The 23,398-nt window shown below is 44.5% G+C and overlaps 1 protein-coding gene across 1 annotated transcript in view; it reads right to left on the bottom strand.

Annotated features, from left to right (window-relative positions):
* Positions 1-1,485: 1,485 nt before the first annotated feature.
* SLCO2A1 (solute carrier organic anion transporter family member 2A1) overlaps positions 1,486-23,398 on the bottom strand; it is a 57,723-nt gene continuing 35,810 nt past the window's right edge. Inside the window, exons 4-14 of the mRNA XM_083178394.1 lie at positions 21,099-21,326; positions 20,917-21,015; positions 20,089-20,222; positions 16,863-16,944; positions 10,578-10,742; positions 10,120-10,306; positions 8,165-8,294; positions 7,846-8,015; positions 7,699-7,763; positions 7,123-7,246; positions 1,486-2,752 (exon numbers count right to left, since the gene is read on the bottom strand). Of these exons, the coding sequence (XP_083034520.1) occupies positions 2,632-2,752; positions 7,123-7,246; positions 7,699-7,763; positions 7,846-8,015; positions 8,165-8,294; positions 10,120-10,306; positions 10,578-10,742; positions 16,863-16,944; positions 20,089-20,222; positions 20,917-21,015; positions 21,099-21,326 (1,505 nt within the window). The 3' untranslated portion in view covers positions 1,486-2,631. The remainder of the gene's footprint in view (positions 2,753-7,122; positions 7,247-7,698; positions 7,764-7,845; positions 8,016-8,164; positions 8,295-10,119; positions 10,307-10,577; positions 10,743-16,862; positions 16,945-20,088; positions 20,223-20,916; positions 21,016-21,098; positions 21,327-23,398) is intronic.

Raw genomic sequence — 23,398 nt, 5'->3', positions numbered from 1 at the left:
CAGGGGAAAATTAGTTCACAAACACACACACACTTACACATATATAAGAGACTAGCAGTACTCAGGACTTGTTAATGTATTAAAATGCTACTTGCAACAAGCATTTACTTTATGTAGAGATATTTACACACAGATTATACACTGTACATAAAGGACCAGAAGATTGCACTTACATTAGTATGCAGCAATTACTTTGGTTCACCACCAGGGGGCAGGAGCAGAACTACAGACGAGTGAATCTGTTCTGCTACAAACATATACATTCGTTACACATGTTGTTAGTAAAATTAGCTGGCGGAACCTGTCCTTAAATGTTCCCAGTCCTCCCACAACCACTCCACACAGCAGAACAAATTGACCGTCATCATACCAGCTCTATTTATAGAGTAGAAATTCCGCCAAATGCTAATATACAAGTACAGTGTGTGATAGTATTCCATGAAGTGAGAATACAAAGGCACAACTGCTGAAAAATCGCAAGGCTGAAAGCTGACCGTTCCATTTCTTCCAACATTCTAAACGTTGAATCCGGGGCTCTGCACACACTTGAAAAGGGGACACTTCTGGACAGGCTCGCTGGCCTACAGTTCTCACTCCGCTGAGCTCACAAGCTGCACTGTTGCTATGACGAACAGTGCACAGGCTCAGGAATAAATTTAATGAAACTACTAAATGTGGAAAGTGGGGATGTCACCCATAACAACCAGTCAGATTCTAGGTAGCATTTCTTTATTATATCCTAGATAATTATAGACCAAATCTAATTGGTTGCTTTGGGAAACAGCAATACACCTTTAGAAACTTTACCAAATTTGCCCCTCAGAGTGCTCCCCATGTTGCTACAGGTAGATCATTAGATCATACTTGCCTACCTTAATTGTCTCCTCTACGGGAGACTCTCTAACATTTCCGGAGGGGGGCGGGTTGCTGCCTCTAAGCCGTGCCCCCATTAAGCCCCGCCCCAATTCCAGTAAATGCTGTGATTTGCGGCACTTCAGGGAGGGGGTGGTACTAAATTAAGTCATTTGCACAAATTTAGCACAACCCTTTCACCAGTTTCTGCAGATCATACATCCAGAATGTAATTTTGCTGTATTATATAGTTGACCATAGGTAAGTATTTGTAAGACTGATAAAGTCATTAGACAATATTACTTTTCTAACACCATGTGTAATCCTTGCTCCAGTTAAAACCAAACACAGTGAATGTAGAAGCATAGAACATGCAGGCTGTATATTCAATAGAAACCACTGATACCACAGAGGGATTAGGTACATGCTACATGTTACATCACTGAGCCACATCAATGAAGCACATCAATGAGAAATAAATGGTGTGAATTGGGGATCCCAGTTATTACCAGCAAACAGCACTTATATTTTAAGTATATCTGTAACTCTTTCTGTGCCAACATCTCTGTGCAAAATAACCACTAAATATGCCAGCGTCGCTCACATTTGTTATATAAATTCAAATACAAAATGTTGTGTAAAAAAAAGATTATATTTCCTAAATAAGGTAAACATGACAGGTCGTTATGATGAAAAAAAAAATTTAAACGTTAGCTTGGCAATTTTCACACCTATTTTGACAAATTCACTTGAAAGGGTTTCATATTTTTCTTGTCACAGAGGAGAACCTGTGTGGACATCACATATTCTGTTTGCAAACCCCCCCCCCCCCCTCCCCCTCCTTATCCAGGTAGTGACCTTACCAAACTATGAAATATTTTGTTTTTTACATTCACATTCAAAAAAATGACTTTATGTTCAGCAGCAAGATAAGCTTCCTTCCTGGGAAGAGACAGTGATCACAGGGAAAGTTTCCGCTGTGCAGGTGAATTGGGAACCACAAGCTAAGTACACATCTGTCTCCCATAATGCTCTGTGCCCAATCGTTCGCTCTTGGTGGCAGACTGGTATGTGCTGCCCCAGTTCTGCTCTGTAACTGATTCTGGATTGCCCGCTGGAAAATGAATAAAATACTGTACTAGTTATATGATAGTTTATAATACATTGTTTATCGTCAAGTCCACCACAAGAATGATGCATCTATTATATATAGACCACAAAACCTCCTCGAGCTCAGAACACGATGTAGAAAAAAAATATAAAATATAAAAAAAGTGTCCTTTGGTTACTGCAGATTACAATCAGTTAAAAAATAAATGCGTTTAGCGCTGTAGAGCAGAGCCTCCTCCTTTCTCCTAGGAAAAGCTGATAGGAGTCCATGTTTTCACTCTGAGGTTCTAGCACCACTGCGGGAGGGTAATTGCACCCCCTGGCACTAGGGGTTCAGCCAGTTCTTGTTAACTACAGCAGCAAGGATTAGGATACGTTTATACAGTATATATATTATTAGTGAATTTGAGTGCAAATGTAGTTTACTTCTGTGCATTCTTGTCACGGAGACTGTAGGCTAACAGCATCCTGTGACTGGCGCTTTGTCCTCCGCACGACCTTGTATTTTACCATCCTTGTAGCTGGACGCTTTTAGAAGGTGTTTGAGATCTTTTCCGCTGATCATAGTCTTGTCATTTGCATGGTTTAGGAGGGGCTGCGGCAGTGTTGGCCCCTGAAGAATACAGTGTCAGGGAGGGGAGAAGGGTCTCTGGGTGTGAGGGAGAGAGGCTACGCCACGCCAGATGCCTTTTCCTGTAAATTGTACTCTTTGCTCTTTTTTACCTTCCAGGCAATGAGACTCAGCAGCAAGATTCCCAGGGCCTTGTATCCCATCTGGAAACCAAGGTACCTGTAAAGAGACAAAACGTTTTATAAACAACTTTTTACATTTTTATATCCCCTCTTTCTATTATGAGGCAGGCTGCACCTCTCTCAGGTCCTCATGCATTCAGGGGTGGAGCCGGCGGAACGCAAGCTCTGGGCGCCAAAGACTAGCAGGGCACCCGTCCGCTGCAGAGGCGCAGAGGCGCTGACAGCATTACAGAGATGTATATAGTGTGAATGTCCAAAAGAGGGGACAAAGGAAGAACAAGACAGGGTTTTTGGGGCACGCTTAAATGAAAATTAGAAAGGTAAGGTAAATGGCAATAGGATTAATATATAACTTTTAATAGATTTCACTTAAAATAAGTATGCACGTCAAAACGGCGGCGTCAAGAATATGAGAATTGTAGACAACAGACGATATGTCAAGACTACAAGACAAAAACAATAAATGTTAGATAACAATAAAATATTATTAAATTATTTACTATAATAGTAAGTAATGATCTCTGCTGGTTGGCGAAGATTTTTAACACCTGGGGGACCACCCCCAATTTAGTGGGACGTCAGAAAATAGAATAACATAGGGTAGGTAACATATGTAGTATGGTATCATGCACGTATATATCACTGATTGATGTAAATTAATAGTAGGTAATCGGAGAGGAAATAAAGGAAGGAAAAAGAAGAATAGAGCAGTGGTCTTTACTGGGGTGCCTGATGTTGTGTAGTCACCTGATGCTGATACGACACCAAATATTCCCCATCAGTCCCCCAATGGGTACTGATCTGGCCAATGACTGTTTAGCTGCTGAGATCGGACGAGATCAGGCGGCTCAGTGATGTATGGTCGTATACTCTATCTGGCGGAGCAACACAGGGATTGCATGTTGGACCGACAGACACTTCTGCTTTCCAAGGGCAGCTAAGAACCGCAGCCTGTTACGTGAAGTATTGCAGGACGGGTCTAGTCTTAACCATGGATGAGAGAGTGATGAATAGTGGAGATGACAGGCATTGAGAATATTGCAATTTAACAGGTCCTTCTGCTATCCTCCATCATATGATAATATCAGATGGAGGTTGAGAGTGATGACCTGGTAGTGCTCAGCTCAAGAAATAGAGGATTAAGAGGTTGGTAGGTGATGGAGGGATGAATGTGCCCCCCCTATCCGGACGGTCTAACTGGTGACATGAAGGAGTTACATGAACACCAGAGTAGATTTGGGGGTTGTGTTGTACAATTCTGTAATTATTCAGTCACTAAGGGACAATAAGATATAACTGAGTCCCAAAGCAAAAGCACTGATGGTAACAAATATATGATGATAGGTATCACAGATGCTGGTATAAGAAAACTTGAGTTCACGGTAAGGAATTACCAGTAAATTTTTGTAACAATAAACAACAGTCACAGATAACTCATAGGTTGTGTGTTGTTAGATCCACACGTTTACGTTAGGGGTCACAGCATTGTTGTCATGCCCGTGAGTTGAAAAAAGGTCACAGTAAGGATATAGTAGAAATTTCACAGTAAAAATTTCACACTAAACATTTCATAGTACAGATTTTTTAGTACAGATTTTTAACCGTGAAGATTATATCATCCGTGGGGGAACTGCCACAAGTATCCTTATTGAAGTACACTGTTAAACCCACAATTGTAATGTGGGTCACAGCATTAATAGTATGTACATGAGGTGAGAATTTGATCACAGTAAATTCCTAGTAAAGATTCCACATTAATGATTAGACAGTAAAAAATTACACAGTAAAGCTTTTATAGCAGTAGGAATTTTTCCCATCCGTGGGGGAACTGTCACAGGTGTCCTTATTATAGTGCACTGTTTAGCCCACAGAGTTGTGGTGTAAGTCACAGTATTACTAGCATGTGAGTAAAGATTTCAAAACACATACAGCATACTCTCCCATAAATAGTAAGACAGGGAGGGTGAGGTAACTATGTGGATAGATAGGTTTAAGTAACACGCAATTGGACCCAGTTAGTTGGGAGAAGGTGGATTACTCTGAGCTGCACTAGCTGTGCAGTCCCACGCTAATTGCTAAGGGTACCTGGCGGGTAAGAGCCCGCTGACGAGGGGGGCGCGCTCTGTGCCCCGGGTTTCCGAGTGAGGAAGGGTAGTCCCAGGGGGAGTCCGGCAGTCTGGTCGCTGCTGTAGCGTGGTAACCTGTGCGGAGGTTGCCTGGCGCCGCGCTCGTGGTCCACTGTTGGTTGGGAAGTTCCGGGTATGGATGACGTCAGGGGGTGGTCCCAGGGTGCAACACTGACACGTGTTTCGCCGGGGGAGGCTTGATCACAGTGACGCAGCATTACAGAGACCCTGCGCCCCTGCCACCGCCACAGAAAATACACGCTAGGGGTCCTCCTGCACCTCTAGCATCTGTCACACTGATAGGTGCAAGAGGACCTCTAGCAGCTCTCTCCTTTGCGGCGGTGGCCATCTTTGGAGGGGCGCAAGGTCTCTAATGCTGTCAGAGACTCTGCACCTCCGCAGCGGAGGGGCGGTCAGTATCCGGCAGGTGAAAGGGCGGGCAATTAACACATTTACACAGTTACTTAAGCATTACGGTTTGTGGCAAAATGTCTACAAGGCATTACAGTGTGGGTCATAATGTGTAACGGCATTACGGTGTGTGGCATACTCTGTAATGGACGTTACAGTTTGTGTGGCATAATGTGTAAGGAGCTTTGCTATAAAAAAAAAAGAAAAATGACTGGGGGGGTGCCAAAACAATCCATTGCTACGGGCACTATGTCACCTAGCTACTCCTCTGCATGCATTTACGTCACTCACATTTGCACTCACACAACGTGCATGAGGATATGCACCAAATTCTGCCCATCTATGATTATTTGATTAGATAGCTGCGATCATTGCTAGCACCCACCACTAGCTATATCCTTATCCGCATCAATTAGATGAACCAGTGGCGGAACTTGTGGGTTGTGGGTACAGGTGCAAAAAAATCATTTGGGCCCCCCTTCTCCACCGCAACCCAAGTTCACACTGTGGGGCAGATGTATCATAGCTGCGCGATAAGCGCAGCTATGATACTTCCTGCTTCTCCTCAATAGCGAGGCGAAGCAGGAAGGGACATCGACAAGATGTATTAACATCTTGTCTGCCGAAGCGGGGGAGCGTTAACTCCCCCCTCCGGCGATGTCCCTTTCTGGAGATAGCGCATCAGTTAATACTGATGCGCTTCTCCTCAATAGCGAGGCGAAGCAGGAAGGGACATCGACAAGATGTATTAACATCTTGTCTGCCGAAGCGGGGGAGCGTTAACTCCCCCCTCCGGCGATGTCCCTTTCTGGAGATAGCGCATCAGTTAATACTGATGCGCTATCTCCTGTCCCCCGGCCGGCCGCACTGGGCATGCGCGGGATCTCGCTGTTCACGCGAGATCCCCAGCGCAGCCCACAGCTGACAGCAGGGACAGCGCTGTCCCTGCTGTTTAGATAGGGCTTTGCAAGCCTGATGCTGGCGAAGCCAAACCCGGCTTCGTGCGGAACGGTCAGCGATGCTGACCGTTCATACATTCGGCCTGCTATCATTTTGATAGCAGCGCCGATATGGACAGGGGCGCATAGTGCCCCTGTCCATTACCGCATCCTGGCGCCGTCATACATGGGGGAGAAGCGGTATCAGTGCACATAACGTGCGCTGATACCCCTTCTCCCCCATAACGACGGATCATACATCTGCCCCTATGGGCCTTATTTTGGTTCATTCTTTCTGACAAAATCCTTCTTAGATGGGCAAAACCATGTGCACTGCAGGTGGGGCAGGTGTTACTTGTGCAGAGAGAATTAGATTTGGGTGGGGTTTTACTTCAAAGTGAGATCTATATTGCAGTGTAAAAATAAAGCAGTCAGTATTTTCCCTGCACAGAAACAAAATTACTCACCCAAATCTAATTCTCTCTGCACATGTTACATCTGCCCCCCCCCCCCCCTGCAGTGCACATGGTTTTGTCCATCTAAGAAGGATTTTGTCAGAAAGAATGAACCAAAATAAGGCCCATAGTAACATGGCAGTGGGTGACAAAGAGAGGCAGAGTGTGACAGGGAGAGGCAGTGGGTGACAAAGAAAGGCAGGGGGAAGCAGAGTGTGACAGGAAAAAAACAGTGGGTAACAGATAGAGGGTGACAGAAGCAGCAGGGGGCCCCTTAGTCCTTGGGGCCCTGGTACACTGCACCTGCTGCACCAATGGCACAATGTCAGATCTTGTCCCGGATACATGTTTTCTAGCTTGGAATAAGTCCCAATATAGGAGTAAATTTACTAAAGCATCTTAAAATGAAAACGAGGTGATGTTGCCCAACCAATAAGATTCTGGATCATTTACTAATGATAAAAAAGATCAGGATACCTGTTCCGCAGAAGATCATTATTGTAATATCGGCACACTCCTCTTTTCTGGCTGCAGGTTATCTCCCAATGAATGCAGGCAGAATCAATGACAAGTCCGAAGAAATACGGAGCAGGCACCCAGGCTGTGAGACAAACATACACACATGACTTACAGCAAATTAGGCAGAGGGGACTATTTATTAAACTGCAGCATTTAATACCGACAGAAAATTACACATCACCAAAATTGATTGTATAGGGCGAAACCCTATTGCCGTCCAAACACCCAATGGGGTAGGGTTTATAAAAATACTCTTTAGGGGCCAGATGTATCAAGTTTCAAAAAGTGTTAAATGACCAAGCCAATCAGCTCCCCCTTGGAACATGGAAGTCAGGAGCTGATTGGCTGGCAGTTTATCCCTGTCCAGTTTATCACATTTTGAATCTTGGTGCATCTGGCCCTGTGTGGATGGGGAAATATCAGTGTTGTTTATTCAATTAATTTACTTTAAATATACAACTCATGACTCTTGAAGATTTGCCAGATGACAAGGCAATATTACTTTATCCCTTGGTGTGTGCTGATAACACTCACCTAGAAGCCTCATAAGAAGAAACTGGACTCCAATCGCAAATGATTTATCATCCTGGGGCACCACCCTAAAACAGCGAGAACACCTTATCAATCACATTCCCTTAGCTTCCATTATCAGCAATATTGATGCCTATTAAATCTACAAACCTTAAGACCATCATGTACGTAGGATTATGAGACAGGCAGGCGATGAGCCCAGCGAAGGAGATGAGGAAAATGACAGGGAGTAGGAGGTAGTCACAACTGACAGCACAGGATCCTGACTTAGCTGTTCCCCCTGGGTAGTCTTTACTAATACATGAGCAGCTGACATACATCTGGAACAAGACAGGAAACCAAGGTGGTTACTCAGTGAAATACTCAGCCATCTAATAAGCATCGGTGCTATCTGATGTCGGCGCTGTCTAATGATAACACCTGATAAAGAACTCTCAGGAATGAAAAGTATGTGATGTGTTGTACTCACGGATGAAGAGGTATTGTAAGCTCTGCAGCCGCCGTGGCACGGAGACAGATATTCCACTCCATCAGACCCACACACGGGATTGAAAGATTGTGGTGAGCACGAGCATTGCTGGTTGCATGTCATATTTACACTGCAAAGCAACACAAGCCTCCAGTTATAGCAGAGACATAGAGCTTCAGTCATCAGGTTATAACTGGAGATGTGCAGGCTCTGATTTACTCTGTTTTACTCTGATTTGAAAGCAGGATCTTATTGGCTATCAACTGTCATGTGAGTAGGGATAGCCAATAAGATCCTGCTTTGGAGTCAGAGTAAATCAGAGCCCGCACATCTCTAGTATATTGTACTTGTGTCATTAACTTATCTGTGCCCAATAAATATATTGCTAAAACTTATTCATCTTTTTGTACTTTCAATTGAGTTGGGATGGAACATAGCCCCTTGGTTTATGTCTCATTGTAGCCCTTCAAAACATTTTGAGGTGTGTTTGGTATTAGTGCCAAGTGAATTTGTCAAAATAGGTGTAAAAATTGGCAGGCAAACATTTTATCCATCACAATGGGGGTTATTCTAGTCCATTCTTTCTGACAAAATCCTTCTTAGATGGACAAAACCATGTGCACTGCAGGTGGGGCAGATGTAACTTGTGCAGAGAGAATTAGATTTGGGTGGGGTTTTTCTTCAAAGTGAGATCTATATTGAAGTGTAAAATCATGCAGTCAGTATTTGCCCTGCACAGAAACAAAATAACTCACCCAAATCTAATTCTCTCTGCACATGTTACATCTGCCCCCCTGCAGTGCACATGGTTTTGTCCATCTAAGAAGGATTTTGTCAGAAAGAATGAACTAGAATAAACCCCAATGACCGGGAATTTTTACCTTATATAGGAAATATCATCTTTTTTTACGCCACTTTTTTTTTTTTTAATTTATATAACAAATGTGAGAGGCCCCGGCATTGTTAGCGGATATTTTGAGCATTTCTTACCGAGATGTTGGCACTCAAAGAGTTTAAAGAAAAGATTTTGGCTACCACACACAGACACCAATCACATATTTTTGTTATTTAGCAAAAAGATAAATATCAAAATAAAGGGTCAGGTCTATATACATTGTATCAGATATGAGAGCAGACAGCATGGGGGTCCGCTTATCAATGACTAAAAAGCCAATCAGCTCCTGACAGTTTTCAACACCATTTATCATACAGTAGCTAAAACCCATTGAAAAATGGGCCCTCAGGTCTCATAAGAGGCCTGTACCCAGACTCATTCAGCCACTTAACAGGGGGCTCTGTCAGATTTGGGCCTACACATCTGTGTACAGCAAGGCCCTATCTGAAACACATGGCTCAGTCACCTATGGTTTAGTTTGGTTGGATGATTCGCGGAAAACAGGGTCAGATGTGGTTATCAATTAACACTATTTATGTCATGTCACAGAGTACATTGTGATGTACTTCTCAACTGCCCCATTTTTTTGCAGGACGGCCGGTGCTATCCCACCATTCCATTTGGGGGCTGCAGTGTCCCGTGGTGTAGAGTGGGGTGTGGATTAGGAGGACCCATGGAACTCTCTCACCGAGCAAGTGGTGAATAGATAGATGCTGTGCACTTTCTTCTGGCATCTATTCAATAGATAGCGGAACCAGGGAAGCCAATCAGCTCTAAGAGCAGTAACATACATGCCCTCAGCAGGACAAAACTAGGTAGGTGTGGTCCGTGGGTATGGCAAGAACACACCCCCTTGTTGTGAGACCACGCCCATTACTGCACCTGTCCTTTTCAGATGCATGCACCTTCAATGCACACAGCAGTCCCGATGAAGAGCAGAGATTTGCGGCCTGTTAGATCTAGATTTGCAATATTGCCCATGGGTTTGAAGAAAATACATAGGACTTGACAAAAGGGATAGAAGAGAGATTGCAGTAGATTTCTATGTAGACTTTTGTACCTGTCACTGGGGATCCCCAGCTTCTGTGTGGAGCAGCCCATGAAGAACAGAGGAACACAGAGCAGAACAGAGAACAGCAGGACTCCTAGAGCAAAGCGAGGAATGACCTTCACCGAGAAGCAGTATCTCTTCATAATGATCCCACCAATCAGCATCCCCAGAGCAGCAAATGGTAAGTTCACAGCACCTATGCACAAGAAGGAGATTATGTTGTTGGTAGGGGAACAAGACAATACAATACTGTCAATACTGTCATTTTGGCGCCTTACAAGTAAATCATCTTTGCACTATGGATTGCATGTGTAGTGGATCTATATTTGGCATTTCTATGGGTCAATGTAGTGTTTACTCTGCATGAAAAAAAGTATTTACACCCCTGAATTGCAACATGGTTTGTTCCAAGTGCAAAGATGATCTGCATGAAGGTGGAAGGAAAGAGCATCATTGCTGTGACTGACCGATGAGGAGATTGGCGTATGAAGCATTGGATCCGTACTGTCTTTCTAAGAACTTGTTGAGGAAGGTGGACAGAGCAGCAATGACTGAGGAGAAGCTGCACTGTGCTAGGACCAGGATCATGAAGAGGGGATTCATGATTAGACGTATAAAGTATCGCGGGAACTCTAGAAAGAAAGAGGAACATTGTGGTTACTTTTTAGGACACATTCACGCACAGTGCTTAGGGAATACCAGTCAGAGTATACAACCCTAGCTAAGGGACCTGCTATTTCTTTGATGCTGCTTATCAGTTTTAGTTTTCCAAAAATACATTATTAGTTCGTAGTCTGTAACCTGGCAGATAGGAGATGATTGGCTGGTACTTTACATCCACATTATCACTGATTGGCTGGTACTTTACATCCACATTATCACTGATTGGCTGGTACTTTACATCCACATAATCACTGTCCAAAACTTAGTTCATCTCCCCCACAACACCCACATCGTGACACATGTAGCCCATCGTGATGACCGTACCACCCTTCCCCTGGCAATGGTCCCAAGTTTTACACAACTCCCAACCAAGGGTAACCCCTCACATACCATCATAGACCTGACTGTAAGCTAGATATACTGTATACTTTGCATTACACCAGTATGTATTAAATCCAATTATTGCAAACATTAAAAAAAAAGGAGAGAGAGGAAGGAGAGAAAAGGGGAAAAACAGGGAGAGAGAAAAAAGGGGGGGGGAGACAGATGGTGAGGGGCACAAAAAGAGATGAATGACTGCAAAAATATGTGTTTAAAACAAAATATTAAAAAGCATTTCATATAGGTAATACTTATGTTGGCTCAACATATACAGTATTATTTCATTAGATAATAATGACATCACTGTCAAGCAAGCCAAAATGTGCCTCAGTGATGTCACTAGTTTTAGGCGAATTGGATTGGTTTGCCCGCACAGAGTTTGTCTGCGACGTTGTGACAGTTATTTTTTTAGCCTCACAAGATGAAAATTGTTCCCAAAAAGCAGTTTTTAACATTTTTGTTAGTGGCTCTGTTACAACCACCAAACTACTGGGGACAAAAGGGACTAAACTATCAAGTAACCTGATTGGTTTTATATGATTAAAGTGATAGCCCAGTGTACAATACAATCTGATGAATTGATGTTAAACAATGATTAGTTGTTTATTTAAAAATAAGCATGTGCCCTCACAACACGTATGGACCCGTTATGCCAAGTTGGCATTGAATATTCTAGAATATTATTGCCAAAATATTTCTTGCCAGTGTTCGTCAACTGCTGTGATTGGCTATTCGTAGTGGGAGAGTGCCAAGCAGCTTGCTTTATATGCATGAATGTTCACCCCAAGGCACAACAGATAGTATTACAAAAACATCCAACACATAAAGAAAACAAAAAAATACATTTTAAGCCGAGTATAACAAAAAAATAAAGAACAATAATAAATAATCATAATCATTTTCCCGTAATAACCCCAGAAGTACATATATAAAAATATAAGATCAATAAATCTACTATTAGGGACAACATACTGTAAATTCCAGTATGAATAGTAATAGGATTTTATTTTCTTAATAAAAATCTGACACCTAGCAAATAATTATCTACAGTATTTTACTTTTGTATAACATTAATCAGAATTCCATCAACTAATGTACTCATTCCTAGTCAGGCTGTCAGATCTGTAGTTCCTGGGTTCTGATTTTGGAACTGAGTCAGTTGTGCTTTTGCAAAGCTACTTCCTAGCTGCGAAGGTGCATTATGGGCAAGTTTAGTGTCGCAGCAGCTTCGTGTGACATCACGTGACGTAGCCAACCCGGCCTTCTCCCCAACACCTGGTATTCCAGCTCCATTGCTGTGAGATCTGCGACCTGGTCCTAATCAGGCCATTTGTTCCCTATTTAAGGGGTGGTAGAATAGCTGCTTGGGCTAAACTTGCGGTGTTCACTCAGTTATGAGGAAGTCTATAAATGTAATACAGGGGGATCTATTAATCACTTAGGGTGGGTGCACATAAAATGATATTGTGAATGATGTGCTTGATTCTAGCTGAGTAACTGCACATCCTCCTCTATTACAAATAAATATCACCTTCCTCTGACAGCAGAGCCGGCCTTAGGCATAGGTAAACTAGGCAATTGCCTAGGGCATTTGGAATGCCTAGGTGCACCAGCAGCTTCTGCTGATTAAAATGATATGCAGCATGTGTGAGTGAGGCTGTATCGGCATATGAAATAGTGTATTCATGGAAATCACTGTAACATAGCATTCCGTAGGCAGGTACAGCCACAGTCACACACAGAATATAAGCATGCCACATATAATTTTAATCATCGGAAGCTCCTTGTGTGTGCTGGTCATAACAATGCAAATAAGACGAATTATCAGCAAAAAAGGCACCCAACGTTAGCAGAACTGGCCAGGAGCTGCATGGCTTATTGAGGAAACATCTGTATCCAAGCAGAGGCAGAGGTCACAGTGTTAGCGGCTGTGCTAGTGCTGTCTGCGGGTGGGTTGGTTGTGTTCGGCATATGTGTAAGGGGCATTATGTGTGTCATGTATAAATGCATTAATAATGTGCTATATATGTGTAACAGGCATTATGTGTGTCTTGTATAAAAGGGCATTTATAATGTGCAACATATGTGCAATGGGCATTATGTGTGTCATGTGTATAAGGGCATTATTAATGTGCAGCATATGTGTAAGGGGCATTATTTGTGTCATTATGTGTATGAAGGGCATTAATAATGGTTGGCATAATGTGTAAGGGGCATTATGGTTATAAAAGCATTAATGTGTGTCATGTGTAAGGGGCATTACTGTGTGGTATTATCAGGGTTGCCGAGAGAAAGGGGGTACAAATTACATAGGCCAAAGTCTGATGAAAGGGCCCAGTGGGGGCCCCGGGCCCCCTCCCTTTAAGTGACAGCAGCAGCTGCAGCTCTTCTCCTCTGCCCAGCACACACTGCTTTGTGCTGGGTTGCAGTGTGGCCATGGAGGTGCTTAAAATACAATATTTTCTCAGGATTTTTTTCTAAGGGTATAATGTGAATAATGTGAGGAGTAATGTATATAAAGTAAAGTGGTAATACTGTGTGATGTAACGTGAATAAGGGACACCATCGCATGATATAATGTGAATAAAGTTGCACTACTGTGTGGCATAATTTGAATTGGGGGTACTATTGTGTGGCCATGCCCCTTCCCAGCAAGAACACACCCCTGTTTGGGCTGTGCACCAAATGTGTGCACTGTTTCTATTTAAAATATTGCGGGTAGGAGCACCAAAATGATGACTGCTATGATGAGGGTTGATGGTGCTGGGAAAGGGGAGCAGGGTCAGAGGCGGAACTAGTGGCGGTGCTAGGGGGCACCAGCCAAAATCTTGCCTAGGGCATCATTTAGGCTAGGGTCGGCTCTGTCTGACAGGCATCTTCACGTATTACACATAGCCTTCATAGATACCCTCCCATGGGAAGGTCTCAATCAAACCTTTTTATCATATAGACCAGGGGTTCTTAAGCTTTGGTTCCTGACCTTCTTAGCATGGGGTCACAACTCCATGTTGCTGATAGCCCCATCTCCCATTACCCCCTGCCTCCCCATCACATTATCGGTCACTTCCCTTGTTTCACGCCTCTGCAATGCTCCTGTGCATATACAGTATGTAAAGTCTGCTGACCACATGTGGCGGACTTTCTGTGGTAACTTGCTGGGGTCCTGTAATATCTTTAATTGAATAGAACAAAATAGATTGAGAACGCCTGATATAGACAAACTCTCATTTATATCCTTTTAAAGAATGCTACAATATGTCAGATTGGGACTATGTAAAAACCGGACAAGACCCCGGACCGGACATCAAAATCTGCAGTCCAGAGCTTGTAGTGTCCGGTCCAGGGGTGTCCTGTCCTGGGAGTATCTTGTTAGGGGGATGCCTGTGATAGCTTTCACCAGGGACATAGAGAAGGGAAGATTACAGCCTTCCTGTGTGGTCCGGACCGTCCGGTTTTTGCTACATGCCTGGATCATTCAGTGAGGCTTTATTATCCTCCTCCTCCTCTCCCTGGTGACAGGTGTCCTGTGAAGCCCCTGAACAGGACACCCCCAGGACAGGACACCCCCCGGACCGGACACTACAAGTTCCGGACTGCAGATTTTGATGTCCAATCCGGCGGTCCGGGAGCTTGTCTGGGTCCAGTTTTTACCCATACCCTATCAGATTCAGTTCCCCAGTCATTACTCCTCTACTGTATAATCTCTTCCAACATCAGTTCTACAGTAGATCACCTATTTCTGCTGCAAAAACATTTAGAATTATTTTCCATTCATTTTATATTCTTACTGACAACTTTAAGTTGACGTTCCTCCTCTTCTAAGCCCTTTATACCTCCCTTGATGAGGCCCTGTTCTCTGTCTATTAAAAATTCTACTTTCCCCCCTGCAGCCAGTATGCAGCTGTCTAATACTCCTCTCCCCCTGCATACCACTAAGGTATAGCCACCTCTCACCTGCATTTATCATGCAATCTATCATTAAGATACACTATATGCTAAACTGGAACACTTGGGAGACCGCAAACTGTTTGCCATTTGTGGTCCGACTCCTAGCAACAGATTAGTGTTCGTAGCAGATAAGTCAGGATACTGTCCAGATGTACTGAAGTTACACAAGATGTTATTACATAGTAATCATCTTAGGGGCTGCTTCTTACTGCAGCTGCACATATCTCACCAACTGTCAGTATATAACAAGAATATTCCATCTCCCTAAACTCTGGAATTATTTATCATCTTCGTTCTCAGTTACTGTATGTAGCATGGGGTTGTAGCTTTGGGGGAAATTTACTAAAGGAAATTTGTAAAAAATAGGTGTATTTGTATCCAGAAATCCACTTATTTTTGACATTTACTATCCCGAAAATAAGGCAATTCGTATTGATAGCACATCAATACGGATACGAATTGCCGTATTTTCGGGATTGTAAATGTAAAAAATAAGTGGATTTCTGGATACAAATACACCTATTTTTTTACAAATTTACTTTAGTAAATTTCCCCCTTTGTGTCATTTGGGATAACTGTAGTCAGAATACCAACAGTGGGATCCCAACTGCAACATTTTTAACTACATCTTGATCTTACCCAACTCTCCAGTAGCCTAACCATAACCTCCCCTCTCACAGCCTAACCCTATCCTCCCCCACCCACAGCCTAAGCCTAACCTCCCCCTCCCACAGCCTAACCCTATCCTCCCCCACCCACAGCCTAAGCCTAACCTCCCCCTCCCACAGACTAACCCTAACATCCCCCACCACAGCCTAACCCTAACCTCCCCCTCCCACAGCCTAACCCTAACCTTCCCCTCCCACAGCCTAACCCTAACCTCATCCTCCAACAGCCTAACCCTAGCCTAACCCTAACCTCCCCCTTCCACAGCCTAACCCTAACCTCCCCCTCCCACAGCCTAACCCTAACCTCCCCCTCCCACAGCCTAACCCTAGCCTAACCCTAACCTCCCCCTTCCACAGCCTAACCCTAACCTCCCCCTCCCACAGCCTAACCCTAACCTCCCCCTCCCACAGCCTAACCCTAACCTCCCCCTCCCACAGCCTAACCCTAACCTCCCCCTCCCACAGCCTAACCCTAACCTCCCCCTCCCACAGCCTAACCCTAACCTCCCCCTCCCACAGCCTAACCCTAACCTCCCCCTCCCACAGCCTAACCCTAACCTCCCCCTCCCACAGCCTAACCATAACCTCCCCCTTTCACAGCCTAACCATAACCACAGGCAAAAATGTTGAGGGCTACTTGGCCATAAAATTCAACAATCTGGGCACGTTGATATTAAATAACTGTCTATACCAAGCTGTACAGAAATAGTCCTGGTCTGGAAGGAACACCGTGTATCTTATTATAAATCACTGTACCTGCTGCCCACATTCACAGCACGCCAATCTGCAGCAGTTATACCATCAAACATTTCTATTCCCCTAGCATAGACCTGAACAGTCTTCCTAGCAATCACAGCACAGCCTGTCAGTCTGGTCATTGCCTGACACGCGGCTCTGTGATTACAGTCACATTAACTGTCAGGAGACATCTATTAATATGAGGTAGGGAATACAATGTACTTCAGGAATAAAAAGTACGGCATAAGCAAATGCAAATGACAGGATTATTTTTGTGCACTAGAGGAATGAATTGTGCTCAGCCCTTCCTGTGATATGACTGACTGTAGTGTCCCTGTGGTGCTGTCTCCTTACTTTTAATAAAGCCGGACAGAGAACCTTCCTCACTGGTGGCATCCGGCTTCTTTCTCAGAACGTTCTCCTCTGTTGCTGATTTCTGGCACAGAAAATGTGCAAGAGAGACACATAAGGTGAAAGGGAGAGAAATAGAGATAGGGAGAGAGAGGCAGAGAGAAGGGAAGAAAGGCAGAGAGAAGGGAAGAAAGGCAGAGAGGGGGGAAGAGAGGCATAGAGAGGGGGAGAGAGGTAGAGCGAGGCAGAAAGAGAGAGGGGGCAAGAGAGACACATAAGGTGAAAGGGAGAGAGACAGAGGTAGGGAGGGAGAGGCAGAGAGAAGGAAGGAGAGGCAGAGAGTGGGGAAGAATGGCAGAGAGAGGGGAAGAGAGGCAGAGATAGGCAGAGAGAGATGAGAAGAGAGGCAGAGAGAGAGGAAGAGATGCAAAGAGAGAGTAAGGAAGAGAGTTAGTGAGAGAGAGAAAGAGAGAGATGGGAATAGAGGCAGAGAGAGGAAAAGAGAGGCAGAGAGAGGGGAAGAGAGGGAGAGATAGGCAAAGAGATGGGAAGAGAGGCAGAGAGAGAAAGGAAGAGAGGCAGAGAGAGGGGAAGATAGGGGGAGAGGCAGAGAGATGGGAAGAGAGGCAGAGAGAGAGAGAGGAAGAGACACAGAGAGAGAGGTAGTGAGAGAGAGAGACAAAGAGAGAGGGGAAGAGAGGCAGAGAGAGGGGAAGAGAGGCAGAGAGAGAGGCAGAGAGAGGGGAAGAGAGGCAGAGAGAGAGGGAGAGAGAGGGGAAGAGAGGCAGAGAGAGAGGGAGAGAGAGGGGAAGAGACGCAGAGAGAGAGAGGCAGAGAGAGGGGAGAAGAGATGCAGAGAGAGGGGAAGAGAGGCAGAGAGAGGGGAAGAGAGGCAGAGAGAGGAGAAGAGACGCAGAGAGAGAGAGGCAGAGAGAGGGGAGAGAGGAAACATCATGAAATAATTAGCAATGTTCTGTTTGTGTTTAATGTACTGCAAAAGTTATTTAAAATCACATTAGTTTACTTTGTGTACACTTGTCTTCTGAAATGTAATATGAGAATCATAAAGCTGTATTCTGTAAGCCACACCTACATAATAGTACAAGCCAAGATTAATAAGCCAAGCTTACTTACTAAATTGGACAGCACGGATGGTGTAATGGTTAGTATTGCTGCCTCACAGCTTTGAGGTCACGGGATTGTTTCACACCATGGCCCTAACTGTGTGGAGTTTGTATATTCTCCCTGTGCTCGTGTGAGTTTCCTCCGGGTACTCCGGTTTCCTCCCATAATCCGAATATATACTGGTAGGCTAATTGGCTCACATGAATTCACAAATGAATTCTAGGGCCTGACTCAGACCTGTTGGCTAGGCTGCATACTTGCAGCCTAGTGAACAGATTAGTGTCGCCCCACTGAACGCCCCCCCCCCCCCCCCCCCCCCCCCGCTTACCTCCTGAATCCCCTTGCTAGCATACAAGGGGATCTGTACACTAAGACAACCCCCCTCATGTGTCCTCAAGAGCAGAAATCTTTCGAGGGTCGCTCACCATCTAATAATATCTCCTGCCTTCGCTTATAAACGTTAGTCTAGAGTCTACACTGACTTTTATTTTAGCTGGAGATGGTCGAATTCGGGGCGGGCGCTGACGTCATGTCAGTTTTTCGTCACGGCTGACCTCCGTTTTTGTGGGCACTCCCATGAAATGCTGGGCACGCCCCTGCGGCTGTTGTTTGTCCTCCCATCCCAGAGCGAACGGCCCGGCGAGTGTGAAGCCATCCGCTCTCGGGGTTTGCGTATGAGCATAAGCGCGCATGCGCAAATCCCAAACATCGGGGTTGAGTTCGGCCCCTAACATATGGGTCTGAATCGGCCCGCTAGTGTGTATGCGCATGTACATGTGGTAGGGAATATAGAATCCTATTGTCTGCAATACAGTAGATGGATCATTTTAATTTTTTTAGATAATCTATGGAACCTTTCCAGCAGTGTTGTAGTTGTGCTGTCTTGGAATTGCTGGACTGTAAGCAGGGCCGGCGCCACCACTAGGCAAATCTAGGCATTTGCCTAGGGCGCCAGCCACTGGAGGGCGGCACTTCGCCCCTCGCCTCTCGCATGGAGGCTGCAGGTGTGTCCGTGCCGGGTACCTGCGGCACTGTGTGATCTGGCGGCGGGGTCCCTGCAGTGATGCGCGCTATCCGGCAGCCAGGCGGCGGCGCGGGAAGCGCTACTGGGTTTGAAAACATTCCGCATGCTGATTGGCTGAGATTCAGCCAATCAGCGTGCGGCGAGTTTTCAAACCCATCAGCGCTTCCCGCGCCGCCGCCTGGCTGCCGGATAGCGCGCATCACTGCAGAGACCCCGCCGCCAGATCACACAGCGCCGCAGGTACCCCCCCGTGGGTACCGGGGCGCCCCCCCCCCCTCGCCTGGGGCGCTCCGGTGCCTTGCACCGGCCCTGACTGTAAGTATTATGCCGCATGGACGTCATCTCATTGTCCTGCGTGTCCTTGCTGGATTCTGTAAAGTTCTCTATTTGGCACTACCCTATTGATTGGCATCTCACATACCTGTTGGGGAACCCCGGTTTCACCCACAATATAAAGGTGCCCACACACACACAATGATGACACAAGTATTTTCCTTATATTGATATGTTTGTAACGCACAAAATAAATCATTCCGAAAAGAGGAACATCCAAGTTTGGAAATATTGACTGCCGAGTATTTGAAAACAATTGCGTCATTATTTGTGTGGGCTGGTGGACAAATAATAATTGCATCATTGTTTTACATTTTAAAGTCAAATTTTGATGATCATATTGTCTACAGATTTTCCCACCCCAAAACTCAAAACCTCCCGGACGATCAGGAGTTGGAAATTGTAACCGTTTGAATGTTGCATAGAAATGATGTAAGATTATGGAGATTATCCGGAGAACAGAAAGTTGTTGGAGATGGATAAGCTGGAGAGACAAAGTACCAACCAATCAGCATGTGTCTTCCCAATTTACAGGGTGTGTTTAAAAAAATAAGAGCTAGGAGCTTATTGGTTGGTACTTTTTTCTCTCTCCACTTATCTTTATGCAAGGTGTGAGAGATCTTCCCCATAGTAATAATTTCCGCATGGCTTTCAAGCAATAAATTCTAATAAAAGGTTATCATTTTATAAAAGATCTTAAAATAAACCTGTCAGGTGGAATGTCATTATGAGTCATGATCCTCTTACCTGGTTTGTTGTCATTTGCCTTGGAAAGAAAAAATAAGGGATGGAGGTAATCACCAGGCACCCAGATGCAATGAGTAGGCCGAACCACCAGGCTCCTATCCATCGGGGATCACGTAGGTCAATCTCCACTTCCTCTAAAACAAAAAACAAAACCATTAATTCCTTGTATAAAATAGATGATTATAATCAGAACAGTATAGAAACCAGAGGCCTAAGTCAATAGCAGTTGTAGTTTTGTGCTTTTACTTGCATGCATGGGGCTGCCCAGAATGGCTCTTTCCCCTGCAAATCCATATAGCAAAGTTCTTGCATAACTAGGGTAGCCCCCCGCCTGTAAATGCAGATGCAGGGCTGCCATGTTTTGGGTTGCAGAAGCTGCGTGTGACGTCACGTAGCTGCCAAGACCCACCCCGCAAATGGCCAAGACAGTCTTCACCCATACCTCCCAACTGTCCCACTTTTCGTGGGAATGTCCCTTTTTTTGGGACGTTCCCGCATCCCGCCCAGGGTCAGCAGTATCTCGCGTGGCCTCGTCAGAATAGGCCATGCCTCCATTTCGCCAGACCACGCCCCCCAAAAATTTGCTGATTAAGCCAGGACTGCAAAGGCCCGTGGGAGAAGGAGACCGCTGATGACTTCGCATGGGCAGAAGTGCATACATCACTGATTATTGATTTCCGCACTTATCCAGAATTAGGCATGCTATCCTGAATTAGGCCCAATATCAACTCTTCTACAGTTATACACTAATATCTGTTCTTTTAAGTAGCCATAGTAGCCATGTGACTAATTCCAGTGCTTGGTTATGTTTTTTCCACCTTTACTCACCAGGGTTTATTCTTCCGACGTCAACAAACATTCGCAAGACAAAGGAACCCAGAAGATACCCAAATGCTGGGCCAAACACGGACACGGAAAATAAAATGGCTGTGGAAATACAGGTAAAAAGGATTTAGATGGATAGAAATTTTAAGAGAATGATACTTGTTTCAATATATTTATTTACCTACCAATGTACAAAGGAGAATTGTTTGGTTCTGCAAAGTCGTCTATGTAGGAGATACCAAAAGGCTGAATGGGGACAGTCCCAATGCCAGCCAGAAGCTGCCCCACAACCATTATTGCCCACATGTTGGTGGCTTCTGTGTTTGTTGCCTGAGGCCGATGGTGGCCATGTGTCCTTGTACAATGTGACGTCCTGTTTTCTCCCGTACACAAATCATGATGGGATTTATTTCCTGCCCAGATAAAACCATAACACAAATTAAATATTGTTACATTATTATAATAATCTGACCTTCCGGAGCAGGCCAGCTAGGGTCATGCTTAGGCTGAGACTCTGCTGAAGCCTAAGCTAACACTTATCTCTATGGTCACTGGAGCAAGCCAGCAGCTGAGCTTTCAGAACTTCAGATGGAGCAGATTGAGTTCAGCCCAAAGGCACAATCTGGTGTCTCACCAAATGTGGCGGAGTGTACAACGTTACAGGGTGTATTCAATGCCGTCAGCGAGATCCTGATGGTGAGCTATGCGGCAAGCAGTGCCGTTACAGTAGCTCGCCCTCAGAGAATTCAACGCCCTTCCCTTCACTCTCCGTTTCCGCCTCGCTGGTTCTTTCCAGCCAGGTGGAAATGGCGAATGTGTCCATCAAAACGGTGCAGCTCGACACAAAATGCAGCGGACTCGTTGCATTTGCGGGGAACCTTGCCATTTAAGGAGTTCAGAATTCCAGCAAAACATTGAATACGGCAAGCGGGTTGGAGGGGGAGGATGGCTTTTCCTCGCCGTACAAACCCCCCTCGTCACCACATTGAATGCACCCCTACTGTATGTTGGACATGTATCAAACCTTCAAAAAAGAGCGGATGTTACTATCATTTTATAGACTGTACTAGATAAATACAGCAACATCTAGAAGCTATGGACAATTTCTTCACTTGTCCTCTCTTGACATTTGATACATCTCCCCCTATGCCACGACTGGATCGCATTAAAAGACCAGTGGCCCTTCCTCTGTGAGCTTAACCCTTTGAGTGCCAGCAGTTACGTTGCTGTGAGAGAGCCTCAAATCTTTGCGAAAAATGCCGGCGCCGCTCACAGCGACTCTTCTTTTAGTATAAATAAATACAAATACAGCCAAGTCAATTCATTGAAGTTTAGTTAAATACTGCACCCCCAAAAAAGAACAGCCGCTGTGAGTGGCGCTGGCATTTTAAGCGGATATATTGAGGAATTCTCGTAGCTACGTTGGCACTTCAAAGGGTTAAATTCGCATCAAACAAAACTAGATTTTAGAAAACGTTCAACTTGACTTTTGGGTCCATTCTACCTATTCTGGTCTCCTGCTGTTCCCCATTACAAATCAGATGTGCTTCACTGTTGTAAAGGTGTCAGAATGGGATAAGGAATAGCAGAGTGGTAAATACACTGACGGACAATGAGTGACTTGTTGGATGCCCGTGTGTGTCTCTGAAAACTATCTTCAGGTAATATGAGTATAATCTCCCAGTATTATCAGCATTATCCACTGGTGTTATTATTACTAGTATTATGTAGTGGTATTATTAGTATCATCCACTGGTGTTATCAGTATCATCCACTGGTGTTATCTGTATCATCCACTGGTGTTATCAGTATCATCCACTGGTGTTATCTGTATCATCCGCTGGTGTTATCAGTATTACTTTATCTTCTAGTGTTATCTGTATCATCCACTGGTTTCAGTTATATCTAGTGGTGTATTATCTAATTGTATTATCAGTAGCACACATTGGTGTTATCAGTATCATCCACTGGTGTTATCTGTATCATCCGCTGGTGTTATCAGTATTACTTTATCTTCTAGTGTTATCTGTATCATCCACTGGTTTCAGTTATATCTAGTGGTGTATCTAATTGTATTATCAGTATCATCCATTGGTGTTTTCAGTATCATCCACTGGTGTTATCCGTATCTAGTATCAGTATATAATGGTGTTATCTAATGGTGTTATCTGTATTATATCAACTGGTGGTATCAGTATTGTCTGCTGCGGGTATCAGTATTACTTACTGTGCCTGAACAATTCTGCAAAGCGCTAGGTAAACTGTCTTACTATAAGAATAATAGTAATACCCCTTTCACACAGGAAAGCAAATTAATGGGTCAAACATTGGGTGAAACCTTTCGACCCAGGTTGACCCTTTCATACAGAAAAAATCCAGTGTTGATCATCAAATTACGGGGTAGTAATGTTTAACCCAGTAATTTGCTTTTCTGTGTAAAAGGGGGGTCAGGCTAGAACCCAGCATTCAAATGCCGAGTAAAAGC

Source organism: Crinia signifera, chromosome 3 (assembly GCF_055691185.1).
Source record: "Crinia signifera chromosome 3, ASM5569118v1, whole genome shotgun sequence".
Lineage (NCBI taxonomy): Eukaryota > Metazoa > Chordata > Amphibia > Anura > Myobatrachidae > Crinia > Crinia signifera.
This window is presented reverse-complemented; position numbering and strand designations above follow the sequence as displayed.